The 15,010-nt window shown below is 36.8% G+C and overlaps 1 protein-coding gene and 3 pseudogenes across 1 annotated transcript; 2 read left to right on the top strand and 2 right to left on the bottom strand.

Moving 5' to 3' along the window:
- Nucleotides 1–1,707: 1,707 nt before the first annotated feature.
- LOC120131138 lies at nt 1,708–2,501 on the bottom strand. Its single transcript, XM_039148209.1, has 2 exons — nt 2,132–2,501; nt 1,708–2,054 (listed from the first exon to the last, which is right to left on the bottom strand). Exons 1-2 carry the CDS (start codon nt 2,499–2,501, stop codon nt 1,708–1,710), a joined length of 717 nt encoding a protein of 238 aa, XP_039004140.1.
- Nucleotides 2,502–2,918: 417 nt separating this feature from the next.
- Nucleotides 2,919–6,253, bottom strand: LOC120131171 (annotated as a pseudogene).
- A 1,333-nt stretch (nt 6,254–7,586) lies between these two features.
- LOC120131140 lies at nt 7,587–10,870 on the top strand (annotated as a pseudogene).
- On the top strand, nt 10,870–14,857 carry LOC120131141 (annotated as a pseudogene).
- The last annotated feature ends 153 nt before the right edge of the window (nt 14,858–15,010 follow it).

Raw genomic sequence — 15,010 nt, forward strand, 5'->3', positions numbered from 1 at the left:
AAAGCGATGCGGTTTCCTCGAATTTATCTTAAAAAAAAAAAAAACTTTGTTCCTCAAGCCACCACGGCATCGGCTCTTGGACTCGGGTCCAAGAGTTGACGTGGCTTGGCACCCGAGTTCGACTTTTTCACGTACATTTCACCATCTCTGTCTTCTTTCTTATTCATAATCTCCTCTGCGTATCCTCGTTCAGAGTTTTCAGTCCCTCCTTATTGCAAAAGACCACAAGTCATTGCAAGATAAAAATGGGGTTGGGAGGAAAATGAAGTACAAAAAGGGTACACGTCCGTACCACTAATGTAGCATTTTATAGCCTTTGTTTCTCGGATTTTTGGGTTAGTTGAGTTATTTCAGATCTAATTGTTGCATTCTCAGCAGTCAAGGATTCAACTTTACGAGCCAGCTCTTCTGCCTCGGCCTATAAAGAATGAAGCGCGTTGGGTTTAGATCATTCCACTGTTATAGCTCATGCTTCATATCTGGTAAAGAGGCTCAGTGGAAGCATTGCATGTTTTTAAGAAGACAAGAAACAAGATATATTCTCATGTATACCTGCATCCTCAACCTTGATCTTCTAGCTGATTCTATTAGACTGTTTTCCTCCTCTCCCGTTTCAGCTCCCGTTCCTTCTACTTAAATTTCATTTTTGGTGAAGACGAGTTGTCATTTAGATGACTTCGCTTCATCGTTGTTTCCCATGGTCAAGCACCGAAGCTGAACTTGGCTTCGAGAACTTTGTTTACCTGATTCTCTCTGCTGCAGTTAAAGAGAGAAACATGAAGTGGCAAGCAAATTGGCTCTGAATTGCAATTAGACATGAATCATTTCGGTTTAAAGCTAGAATTTCTATAAGATTATCATATTCCGATCACCGCTAATTCAATTTTCGTCCTCTAATGAAATCCGGTGCTAAAGTTCTAATATTTTCGGTTAGATATGACGTGAAATGTTAACTTTTTTTTAAATATTTTTTTTATTGAAAAAATTTCTTCTTACATTTTAGTTGGCATCCGAAAATATTACCTTCTACGTAATATTTTCGGTTCAACTAAAATTGTTAAAAAATTAACATTTTAAGTTACGTCTAACCAAAAATATTATAAAAATTTATAACATTTTTATCGCGCCTATTTCTTGTTGTTCTTTAACCTTAAATTAGATATCCTTTTAACATCTTAAGTTACGCTAAACCGAAAATATTATAAATATTTTCAATCACGCTCATTTTCTACTGTTCCTTAGGCCGGTGAGAATAGGATTACCCCGTCCAATCTCATTTACAAATATATATTTTTTTTTATTAATGAATGGATATCCCGAATTGGCCTTGCTGCTATGTTGAAAATAATATAATTTTAATGAATGGGTATTTGTTTTTGTTTATTAAATTGTATAATTAGTATGAAATTTGGGCTAATCCAATGTGGTCCGGCCTTTAGAGTCCTTTATATTTTACAGTGGATGATATACCAAGCTAAGCCCAAATAGACTTGCATCCGACAAACGAATTAAGTTTATTACATGAAATAAAATTCCATCTGATTCGATTTCTCAATGTAATTCAAAGAATCGCGTTGAAATTTTTTACTTCTATTATAAATCTAAAAGGAAAAAAAGATAGCAACGCAAAAAAGCAAATATCGTGTGGGTCGAGAGCTAATCATGCTCGATTCCCGGCTGTGTTCGATCATCGATGCACAGGGCATTTTATGATTTCCCCTGACCCAAACGTATCCAACGCCACTGATGAATCGGATTCCTTCCATGTCTTTGATCTTCCTCTCTCTCCACCATTTCGACGTCCTCACTCCCACCGAGACCGACCCTATCACCCACCATTTCCAAACCCTCGCTCCCTTCCTCCTTCTCCGGCTTCGACGACTTCGTCCGTGTCACGACGCAAAAATGCCCTGCCTTTTCGGTCACGCAAACATCTCTCTTCGTCATGTTCTTCAACACGAACGACCCGTTCTTTCCGAATACGACGCATTTAAGTCGTGTCACATTTTTCTCCTTCGTCTCTACGAATGGAAACCGGATCGAAATAGGCTTCCCTGTGACGATCAACGTCAATTTCCATTAACGTCGTTAAATCCATGTTATCATACAACCGGAGAGACAAACGAATAACCGGGGACGTGATAATATTCGGAAGACCAATTTCCCATGTTATCATAGACTATAGCTAATCTTTTAACGCAAGGCAATGTTCTAACACTAGGTGGGATCTTAACATATTTAGAATCGACTCCTCGGCCCCATAAACTCCCGCTACGTAGTCTATCAACAGAAACCTTCATGCCGGAGAAATTAGAAGGAAGTGAAACTCGGTGTAAAATACCTGTTCGACGATGTTCATTCAATGTCTGGTTCGCGTAATACCGAAACAAAGCGTCTAAAGCCTTGGTATCATAGCTACCGGAGCTGCCGCCGCAAACAATCGAGGATAACAAGGAAGAGAAAACCATGAGGATTATGAACCGACTTGTATCAGACCCCATCAAGATATCCCCATCAACCTTCGATGTTCAAGCTTCCGCACAAAGCGAATCGAGACCATCAACGGAGAGCTTGCGAAAGAGTGGTAGATGTAATTGAAACGAGAAGAACAGAAAGGTGTGTCGAGTTCCATGAAAATAGAAATATTACATTAATGTATTGTGATGAAAAAGGAAGAAATAAAGAAAGCGGTGGCAACGAGGAGGGCGAAAGGAAGAAGAGCTCCGTAGGGTAAGAGACGAAATGTGTACTACCATCCAAATTTAGGCTTCGGTTATTTTTAGGCATATATAATGTATATATATTTTGAACACCTACTTTTTCGAATTAAAACCTTAAGAATAACACTATTATATATACAATTTAAGTTCGCTTAATTTTTTGTATTTATATATGTTTGCATGAAATCTTGAACAAGATTTTCAATTCCGGACATTCTGATTTCAAGAAATATGATGATTAAAAACGAAAGGTCATCCCATTGTTCTACTTGCTACATATCGACTTTTGGTGGGGTCAAAGTGAAAACGACAACGGTTAGTCATCTAAAGTAAATGGGATCGAAGCTCCGTATGGTTAGTGCCTGATGGTTAACTCAGCCCTAAGATGGAGAACACCATTTATGAAGTAAAAACCATATTCATCCATGAATGATGTCCAAGTATGGCGAACAGATTCGGATTGCCAACAGCCTTGCCACCGGTGAATGTGTAGTTGCCCTTGTATTTGCTAAAGAACAAGGCTGTTGGCTTAGACCTGGCTGCAAATTCGTAATCCACCGATAAACTAGTTGAACCCTTTTCCTGCATTCCTAAAAATAACCCGAAGTAGTGGATCGAGATCTGCTCGTCCATGATGCAGTGTGCTGACAGGAAACAACTGTGCACATTCCTCCCTCTTCAAGTCCAGGTACACAACACACTGTTGGCAGGGTTCAAACTCCACCACTCTAACAGGTTGATATTTGTAAGCTCGCTCGGTAAAGCGTCGGTTCAAGGTGGCAGACTCAGCAGCCAAGCTTCGTTGTCTATGTGGGGCTTCAGCCTTGAAAAGAGGGCCTCAAGCACAAGATTTGATGAAAGCTCGTGATCAAAATCATTACATGTCAATACCTTCTTAAGATTCCTGCAAGTCATTTGAGGAAAGCGAATAAAGCGTGCAAGGAGTGAACCAAGAACCTCCCTTCGCTCTTCCAGTTTTGGATACTGAGCCCTGGCCCACTTCAAACGAAGTTATACACAGCATCTTCAGAAGCAATTTGCAGATCATCACTGGACATATTGCCTCAATCCCAGCTAGCGGCAAAGCCATTACCTCTTCTTGGAACCTGGTAAAAAGTGCGGCAAAATCATATATAAGCCCTCTAATATGCAGAATTGTCAACTTTTCTGTACTTTTTGAAAAGGACATTAAAGCTTATTGTCCATTGTTGAAAATGACCATTTTCAAAATATAAGATCAGAATAGCTCAAAAATGAATACTGCTAGGACTATGTAAAGATCTTATTGAACATCTTAAAGCTTTTGTCTTACATGCAAAGTTACAATAAACTACCAACTCATGTAAAAGAACATGAAGCATGAAGAACAGGAGCTTACTTGGTAATGTCCTTGTAACGGCAAGCAAGATACAGTTTAGCAGCATCAATCAAAGGCTGAACAGCTTCGCCCATTAAAACTCGATGGAAGATCCAAATAGAGCAGAGCTGACTCTGGTGTCATAGGCAAATTCCGCAATAGCTGGCTGCAATACCTCATGCAAGAGGCAACCTCAAATTTATCAGCAGCCATCAGCACATCAAGCAAGGCAGGAGCTCTGGTGGAAGATAATGTGTTGGTATACATAAATTCAAAAGTTCCATGACGGCAGCTTCCTCTATACATCAAAGTAATGTAAAAATTGTCATTTCAAATTTCCAGCTCAAACCTATTTGAATAACTAACATAACCAAGAACAATAAAATGAAGATATATATACCAAAGGCGCTAATTCTTATGGTTACATGTCGTGGCTCTGACTCTCTCATCCCATTTGAGAAAAGCTACAGTTAGTGAATGAACAAGTAATCTTATAAGCAATTACCTATAAGAGAAGGGTCACAAATAATCTTATAAGCTATATTTAAATTATAGAAACACAATATATTTTTCCACTTCCTCTTTAAACATCAATTACTATTAATTACAAATCTTACCTTGAAGAAGAATGGGCTTTTAGCGGCTAAAATGGGAGAGCTGATATGCAATGTTTTAACTCTCAAAACCATAGAACTATTTGCATCCTCGTCACCTACAAAAGTTCAAGAATATAAAAATGCTAACTCCACGTTTGAAACAAACAAGGGCGAGGGATATGCAATCATGGCACATGGCCTACAGATTCAAAGTGATCAACTAAAATCCTCTGTTTATAATACTATTTAAGAAATAAAAAAAAAGAACAAATAAAATCCTCTTTTAATCATACTACATTGGAGTAGAGCAAATTACTTCACCTTTAAGAAGAAAAATTCTGCATGTCCATAAGTGTTTCTAAAAGTTGTGTTTTGCTTAATTTTAATTCAGTCAAAATCACGTAGTAACCAGTTCAAGTGAAATTTCCAGAGTTTTAAACATAAAAACAATATAAGCAGTAAATGAAGCATACAGTATGTTGTCAACAATCAAAACCTGATTGTGTTTCTTCAACCATTGCCACCGTCTCCTCGTCTTGATTTTCACAGCCCAAATGATCATTCGTACCAGGTTGGTTGTCGACTAAAACCTGCTCCTCAGGACATAAACTAAGATCCAAAGCTACAAAAAGGAAGGAAAAAAAGATAAATGGAAAAAGGGTTGAAAACTAGCCTACAATATAAAAAAGACTTCCTCCATGTACAAGACATAAAGTCCCAAAGATTAACCATGAATATGCATGGAACACTGAATCTGGATAAAAACAAGTGAGACACGAAAGAGTATGAACAAGATAATTGAAACCCAACCCTTTGAATTCCCTGTCCCTGAATCTTGATAAATCTTTCCTCCAAAACTTCCAATTTCCCAGAACTAGTAGAGCCCTAACTTTCATTTTTATTCACTCTCTCAACTTAGGTTCACAAAGATCGCTTAGTCGCGAAGTAAACTGCAATTTATTTCTTTCTTAAATGTTTTTTTTTCTTTTTAGTAGAGCCCTAACTTTCATTTTTATTCACTCTCTCAACTTAGGTTCACAAAGAATCGCTTAGTCGCGAAGTAAACTGCAATTTTCTTTCTTAAATGTTTTTTTTTCTTTTCATTTTCTCAGCTAACCAAACAGAAGCAACGAGGAACATTTAGAAAGAAAGAATCAAGGGGAAACATAAGCAAACCATTTTCCTTCTTGATATCCTCTCGGCGCCTCTTGCGACGGCTGGCCCAATCGGCGATGCTGGTGCAACCCTCACCGTCGGGAGCGAGTCGGAGGGTCCACCCATAATCTCAATCCTTAGAAGTCGATCAGAGAATTTACTATCATTGAAAGCGAATCCGAAATCAGAGCCGGAGACGGAGCACCACGCGTGTAATCGGAGTCCATCGTTTATAACTCTCATTACAAACCCTGAACTTAAACCCTCTTTTTTTTTGCTCCCCCTTTTATCTTTAAAGAAAGGAACTGAAATACGAGATAAGTAAACACGTAGCTGAACAAAAGGAAGCCCAGGAGAAAGAAGAGCTGGCGTTTCCTAAATGAAGTTGCTGCCACTGGTAAATTACCAAGAATCCAGTATATAAACGTATTAGCTTTGCACGCTTTTTCATCTAAATTTTATTTGGATTTTCTTTTAACTTTATAATTTTGGTTTTTACAAAAAGTTTATGGCTCAGTTTCATCCAACCGTTTGTTAACTATTCGCGGGACGTTCCTTTATAATGAACATGAATAAAATCTTTTGTTATTTAATAAAATGAATAAATAGAATAATGTCGTTTGTTCATTATGTCTATCAACGTAATTGTTTATAATTCGTTCATTTATGGTTTTAACAAAAAGTTTACGACTCAATTTCATCCAACCGTTTGTGAACTATTCGCGGGAAGTTATTTTATTAACGTTTGATAATTCACGCGATAATTCATTCATTTATGTTCGTTCATTTAAGTTGATTTTAACATCAAGGCCACGTGGTTAACCAAGAGCCATTTGGTGGCAATGCATTTGAAATACCCTGACATTTCAAAAGATGCCGCGTCGACAGTTGTTACGAACGGCTACGATGGATGGGGACATGGAATTACTGTGGACCGCCTCGCAAAGATATTTGGGTAAACTATACATTTAGTACCTAAACTATCAGTATTAGTCTGTTTTAGTACTTAATTTTTGTTAAAATCATACATAATATTAATTTTTGTTTCATTTTAGTACCATTGTTAAAATCTTAACACAGTTCCTAAACTATCAGTATCGATCCGTTTTAATACCTAATTTTTTTAAACCATACCTAATGTTTAGTTTTTCATTCATTTTATACCACGTTGTTAAAAGTTTAACACAATACATAAAAAGTTTAATACATTTCCTAAACTATCAGTATGGATCCGTAACTTTTATTTTGTGGTCTTTTAGTAGACAAGTGTTGTGCCATTACTCATTATAATCGGCAGGAGTAAAGCCAGCCAGAAAGAATTTTAGTGTGGGGTATAATTGAATTATAACTTTTTAGGATGGGTTAAATTTTAATTTATCATTATATTGGTTTATAATTTTTAAGAATTTAAGTATAAATTTACTATTATTGGATAAGACGATTTTAACTTTGAATTAAATGAGAATTTTTGGGTTGGGTCGGGTTGCGTTTTTTCAAACCGACCCAAAAATATACTTTCTACTTGAAACTCAATTCGATCTGAGTTTAAGAGTGATTTCACTTGATTCGAATGTGACCTATTTTTGAGATAAAAATTAAATCCAACTCAATCCGAAATAAATATATTTATAAAAAATATTATTTTTATTCGATAAAAATATAAATCTAATTAAAAACAATATAATATAGAGAATTATTATTGTAATAGTCTCTAAACATAAAAGGTAAATTTATATTTCCGGCATAACAAAGACCAACATGGCAACAACAGTTATGCAAGTACTTTCAGTTGATTTTTCATTAAAATAATTTAATTTACTCTAAATTATATATTAAATATACATTAACATAACCAATAATCGGTTGATCTAATGATATAAGACATTAGATCCCTTAAGAAAAATCAGGAGTTCGAATCCTGACAATTGTAAATGGAGTAAACTGGGTTAGGAATGTAGCATTTGCCTTTGCAATATGATCCGGATTAATCGATCAATAGATCGGATATCGGTAGTTATACCAAAAAATTATATACATTAACATAATAAGATCAGATTCCACGAGAATTTGTATAATGATAAATATAATTACACATAATTGATTGACATTAATAAATATAATGATAAAACTTATGGAAGGCACACACATTGGCGGATGCATTAAGGGCGAGGGTGTGCAGTGCCCACTTTAAAATTCGATGATGATGTCATTTATTTTATTGGCGGTAACTTGAAAAATTATTGTGTCTATTTTAAAATTTGAAAATTTTTCGATTATGATATTTTATTGATGATGTGCCCTAAAATTTTATTTATGTCTAATTCGTTAAATTTTTTTATATCCTTTGAGGGATACTAAGCACTATCTATTGGTTTTTCCTACTTCATTCCCATATATATTTTTCCATCTGTTTTTCTATTTGTTTCTTAGATAATGACTTGACGAATATATATATATATATATATATATGAATGTCTTCTAGGAGCTTGAAGATTTGCTGGAAGAGAAAAATAGGTCCCTGGAGGCTGTTCAAGCTAGTCACAAAGTACAAATAAAGAAATTCAAGATGGAACTTGAAAGGAACGTGATAAACTAGTGAATGTACAGATGAGATTGCAAGGTATATTTGTCCACCTTGAAGACCCAACTATGATACTTGCAATCATCCGTTATCAAAGAAAGGAAACATCTTCTTCTTTATTTGTAAAATTCCAGAGGAGCACAAGCTGACTGGTCTTTTCAGGAGGAGCTTAAGTTACTGAAATCAGAGATAGAAAAAGTAAGCTTCTAAATTGTTTGGTGTTGATAGCTGTTATCATTGTTTTGTTTGTTTAAAGTAAACCTTTTCTTCCATGGTTACTCTGCATGCTGAAAATTGCTCAATGTCTCCCCAATTCAGGTATCTTCATAGACATTTAACCTTAATTATCAACGAGGATATGTTTCTGTACTTTTAGCATCAATTCTGGTATTTAGGTCTTCCTTGAAAATATTATGTTTTTTAAAATGGATTTTTACATAACGATTGTTCAACTTCTATTAATCATTTAGTTCTTTAGCTATTTGTTACTTTTATATGATCAGCGTTTAATAAATCACTTCTATCTATGCTAGCTGAAGCTATTTTTGAGTTCCCCATTCATCCCATGGCTAAAAGAATCTTGCATAAGAGCTCTTTCTTTTATTTTCTTTCTCTTTTGATTTTAATGGCCAAATATTCTTACTCTATTGAGCATTGACAGACCTACACTGAGCTGAACAAATTACGCAGTGAATTGGATGGAAAATAGTAGAAATAAGACGTTGCAAATGGAATCGAGTAGACAGGAGGATGAGAGTGCAGATGATACAGTGAAAACTTGAAAAGAGTGATTGCCACCTTGGAGAAAGAAAACACTCATCTAAAGGTGGATACCTGCTTGTCTTGTTAAGAGTTGTCATTTAAAGAAGTGTTTCTCATTGATGAAGATTATATTGCTCTTTTATATTAACATCCTGAATGTCTTCCATTTAAATCCGGTCGTAGATGGAGAGAATGAACTTGAGGCTGCCCTGGAAAGTAGCAGGAAGTCTTTAACTGGCAAGATCGATCTCAATGCTTCAGAGACTCCGGTAATATCCAATTTTCCATGCATGGGCTTTATGCTCTGCAAACTCCATTTTTTGGGTTAAATGTGGTGTTATCAGTTATGCACTGGCAAATATTGCTCTACATTGGTATCATAATCCATTCAATTTTGATGATAAAGGATTTCTTTGATCTTCTTGACTCGTTAATATTACCATTACAATCACGTAGTAGAGTCTTGCATGTGACTTACCTAGCCACCGTTTGCAAATATTACAAAAAATATTGCTCTATCTTGGTATCATATTCCACCCCCCCCCCCGGTGGAAAAGAATAGAAGAACTCTGACATCCGTTTTAATAAAGAAATGCAGTTGTTTTGAAGCTTCTACTTATATTTTGTTATGGATTTATGTGGATGAGGATGTTGACAACATGCCACTACGTGACAAAACAATAGTAGTGTGGTTGTCTAACTTTAAGCTTTCATTAGGATCAACTTCAACTTTCTGTTTCCTACATTTTATGAGGATTCTGGATCCTGTATGCGTTAAAGTAGTTTCTTACAACTTGTGTCGTCAAAAATTAAATATGGTTTTTCTTGCTGCAATATTTTCTAGGAATCTGAAGAATCAGAAAAAATGGACGAAGATAGTAAAATTATTGAAGAACTTCGTGAGAGCAATGAATATCAGAGCTCAGGTTGCACACTTGGAAAGCCCTGAAACGGGCAATGCAGATCATGAGGAAGTTAAGATACAAACAACAATGAAATTCAGAAGTCTAAGGAAATCATAGATAATCTGAAGGAGAAAGTTGCAAACTTTATAAGAATAATAGATGCAAAAAATGTTGAACTGCTAAATCTTCAAACTGCTCTGGGTCAGTACTATGCTGAAATTGAATCTAAGGTAAGTAGATCTTTAGTATTGTGTATGGAAAAACTCAAGTGCGAGATCTGGCTCTAGCAAGAGGAGAAGCAGCTAGACTTTCTGGTTTTCTGAAAGTATTGTCTCCAGCCTTCCTGCTTAATTGCTTCTCTACATAGTAATTCAGTCAGAAATGGGATTTATGATTATGGGCTTAATTCTATTTCTATATCAGATACTTTCTGTTTAGCTTTAAAGTTCCTTTTATGGATTGGAATGTGGGAAAGCATGTGTCTTGAGGTCAAGACCCTTTTTCTGCTTTTCCTTTCTGATCATCTATGCATTCTCTAGGATGCAGATGAACAGGCAGAATTATCAAAGCAGGGAAAAGGAAGAAATTCTGGCGAAATTTTCAGAAACTGAAAGAGCGGTAGCAGACGGGAAAGCAAGAGTGAACAAGCTTGAGGAAGAAATGGAAAACTAAGGCGTACTCTTAAGCATAGCATGACAAGGCTTAACAGAATGTCTATGGACTCTGAATATCTTGCTGACAGGCTAGCCTGTTCAAATTTTAAATACTCTTACTATGAGAAATTTTCTACATGATGGAACTGGATGTATGTGTACAAATTACGACGTTTGGCATTTATGTTAGTGCTACCAAGTACCAACTTGTCTTCCCTTGAAAACAAATCCTCAATGCCCTCCTCTCCTTTCCCTTCATGATATTAATGATTTCCTCCATCATTTAATTTTGCATTTCCTTGGAAAAAGTTTTGCGACTACGGCTTAGATTTAGATTTGAGAATTTGCAATATATGGACGGATGGATGAATGGAAATTAGCTCATGTTTCCCGAACAAATAAATATCCATGATTATACTGGCATCAGTCTAAAGCATTTTTTCTCCTCAGTCTATTGCAGATCTTTGGGTTGATTTTCTGCTCAAGGAAGAGAAAGAGGGGGAAGAATTACATGCACGAACGGCTCCAAATGATACTGGAGCTACTTCATCCGACCAAACAACCGGTGCTTCTGGTTTCTCTAGGTATAGCCAAAACACAAGCCCTGTACCCTCGGTAGGAAATTTCGGCAGTTTGAACATTCTGATTCTGAATTCTCAACCGTTCCTCTCACGACAACGGAAGGTAGTGATCGTGTTTCGAGACTACTACCACCAAAATACTGAAGTGTTCTTTGGTAATGTAATTATTCAAAGTATAGTCCTTATTGGATGTTGTAGCCATGGTGAATTCACTTAGAAAGTCTTCGACCAATTCCTTCATACGCTTGAAATAAGAAGAAATCCCCATTGTTCACGGTTGCTTGTTTATATGCCCAGTTTATGTGAAAACGGATATGGTGACAGAAAAAAAAATACTAAATGACAGTATCATTGTGGCATTTGATTTTGACTTCGTTTATTCTTCTGGTTCCTTTTATGTTTACACACCAAGTTTAGGGCATCTGGGACTCTATTGGGCCACATACCCATTACGAACAATTTAGGTTTATTTAGGATAAATTCTATCATACAGTGTTGAATTTGAGTGTTTATTGATTTATTAGTAACTTTAAATTGTATTATGATTTTCTTTTTAAATTATTTGACAATAATATTTATGTACCCTACAATCTCTAATACTCGAGTTTAGAATATCTAATATTTTAAAAATAATAATTAGGTAAAAGGGTAACTTTTACCAATAAATTTATTACTTTCATGCCTACCGTATACAATTTAGCTTTTGAGTTATTAATTTTATCATTTACATCTTACCTTTAACTTAAAATGTAAACTCTAAATCGTAACATATAACCTCTAAATTATAAACTTTCCATGATATAGATAAAATAATAAATTATGTTTACTACTTAAGACAAAATTTAATATTATTGCGAGCATAATATTAAACCGTTAATTAAAAAAGATACGGTGACCAACGATCAATTGATCTAGTGGAATGAGGTATTATGTCCTTTAAGTAAGTGGTTCGAATCTGGACGTTTACGAATTGAGTAAACTGGATTGCAAGGATTGTCATCTCTTTTGTAATACCCGATCTATATTAGTCGGTTAATAGTTTAAATACTATTGATTTATTCAAAAAATAATATATATATATAACACGTGACGTGAACGATGGTTTACTTACTTTTTTATAAAAGAAAACCCAAATATAAAATCATCAAGAAGAACACTGATTGCTGCTACGTCTACTTTCTACACCAAATCCTTTCTTTCATTGAAAAATCCGCCGTTATCTTTAGCAACCATAAAATGAAAACCACACTTCCGCTATCGAAGCCGTCAAATTTCCTGCCGCCACCTTCTTAAACTCCATCGTCGCTTCTGCACCGAACCTAAACCACAACCGCTAACGCCGCCGCAAGACGATGAACAAAAAATCACCCGAGCAGTTCAACTACTCCTAGAGACCCCACCCAGATTGGTCCTCTTCTCAACCCTTGCAATCGCTGTTATTCTCGTCTCCTTTGCCTCCTCGCTTTATCTTGAAAATCACTCGTAGCCTGCCTTCCTATTGTCAAGCACTTAATTTCTTCGAACACCTTCGTCAAAACTCCCTGCTCTAGATACCCAATTCCTCTCCCATTCATTCCAAGCTCTTCTCGAACAAGCGGGTCGAGAACCCGATGCTGCATCACGGTTACCCGAACTGTATGGAGCTTCGAAGAATGGGAAGTTCCTCTAACTGTCAATGCCGCCACGCTTTTTATACGGTACTTCGGGAGACTCGAAATGGTGGAAAAATCGATTCTTGTTTATGACGAACTCGACCCTTCCCTTAAAAACACACACGTTCGCAATGTTTTGCTTGATGTTTTATTGAGAGATGGTCGTGTTGACCGCGCGCTCAATGTGCTCGATGAAATGCTTCAACCGTTTTCAGAGGTTCCGCCAAATGACGTGACTGGGGATATTGTTTTTTACGCTTTGACCAAGACAGGCAGGAGCTTAAGCGAGAAAGAGCTGGTTAGTTGGTTTTACAATTTGGGAAACATAGTGTTTTTCCGAAGACAAATTGGCTGACCCAATTGGTTTCTAGTTTATGTAGGCGTGGGGAAATCATTCAAGCTTGGAATTTTTTGCATGAACTGCTGATACTGACAGCACCCCTTGAATCTTCTCTTTTCAATGTGCTTATGTCCGAGTTAGGGAGGCGGGGAGACGTTAAAAGAATGAACGTGGTTATGGCTGAGATGAAAGAGTATGGCATTCGGCCCGATGTTGTTACTTTAGGTATTATTAAACAGTTAGTAAGTTAGGAGGGTTGATGATGCAATGGAGTTGTTTAACAAAATGGGTGAAGGAAGCAAGAATGATGGTGTTCTGGTTGAAGCCAACGTTGTTATTCTTAATACATTGATCGATGGGCTTTGCAAAGTAGGGAGCAAGAAGAAGGGTTGCATTTGATGGAGCGAATGAGTCCACCAAGGGCTTGGTACCTAATATAGTCACTTATAATTGCCTGATGATGGGTTTTGTAAAGTTGGAGAGATCGAGAGAGGGATTGAGTTGTTCGACAGTTGAAAGAAGAGGGGGTTTCACCTCATATAATCACGTTAATGCATTGATCGATGGTATGTGCCGACTTGGGAGGATCAATAGTGCACTCGAGTTCTTCAGAGAAATGCAGGAGAAAGGGGTAAAGGGCAATGCTGTTACTTATACTTCTAATTACAGCTTTCTCTAATGCCGATAATTCGGTAAGGTGGTTGATTTGTTTGATGATGGTGAGCGGATGCTCTGCAGATGCTGTTGTTACTATAGCCTGATCTCCGGCTTTTGCAGAGCTGGAAAGATGGATGATGCTGGTAATGTTTACTCGAAGTTGAAAGCTGCCGGGTTCCACCCCGACATTGTATGCTACAATTCTTATTAGTGGATTCTGCAAGAAGAAGAAGATATAAAGCTTATAAATCGTTAAGGAAATGGATCGTAGGGTACTGAAACATATGACTAAGGAAGGTTTAAACCCTACTGTCGCCACATATGGAGCTCTTATAAATGGATACTGCTTAAATGGAAACTTGACGAAGCCAGGAAGCTTTTCGATGACATGAGTTGCACAGCAAAGATTCCACCAAACACCGTAATATACAACATTCTTATAGGATCTCTGTGCAAAGTTAACAATCTCGGAGTCGCGTTCTCTCTGATGGATGATATGAAAACGAAGGGGGTGAAGCCTAATACCATCACATACAATGCATGCTTAAAGGGCTTAAAGAGAATAATTCGTTGGAAGAAGCATTTATATTGATGGACAGTATGATTGAAAATGGTTGCAGTCCCGACTATATAACCATGGAGATTCTCACAGAATGGCTCTCCGCTGTTGGTGAATCGGAAAAATTAAAAAGCTTCGTACAAGGACACAAGGTTTCCGCATTGGCTGCATAAAATGGCTGCAAAGTGCGGATCGTGCTCTGTATGTGACATGAATGAAAGCCCGGTCGGGTCTGTTCTTGTTCCCCGACCAACTTCCCTTTCAGCTCAGGATGGACCGAGAAAGGGGCGGGCGGGCTGAAATAGATGTTTTCTCTAAATTTTCAAATTAATTAATATCATATTTTAGATATACACCCCTAGACTGAGAGGGGTGGGCAGAAATAGACGTCCTCTGTTCTTGCTCCCCGACCAACTTCCCTTTCAGCTCAAGATAGACCGAGAAAAGGGTGGGAAGAAATAGACGTATAAAATTTTCAAATTAATTAATTAT

The sequence above is a fragment of the Hibiscus syriacus genome, unplaced genomic scaffold, assembly GCF_006381635.1.
Source record: "Hibiscus syriacus cultivar Baekdansim isolate YM2019G1 unplaced genomic scaffold, ASM638163v2 tig00110549_pilon, whole genome shotgun sequence".
NCBI classification, from domain to species: domain Eukaryota; kingdom Viridiplantae; phylum Streptophyta; class Magnoliopsida; order Malvales; family Malvaceae; genus Hibiscus; species Hibiscus syriacus.

Bases quoted from the DNA above. Each gene is read 5' to 3' on its own strand.
- LOC120131138 (XM_039148209.1), bottom strand. From the start codon at position 2,501: ATGGGGTCTGATACAAGTCGGTTCATAATCCTCATGGTTTTCTCTTCC. The intron at 2,055-2,131 runs GTTATTCGTTTG...TGATCGTCACAG, and splicing joins CGAATATTATCACGTCCCCG to GGAAGCCTATTTCGATCCGG.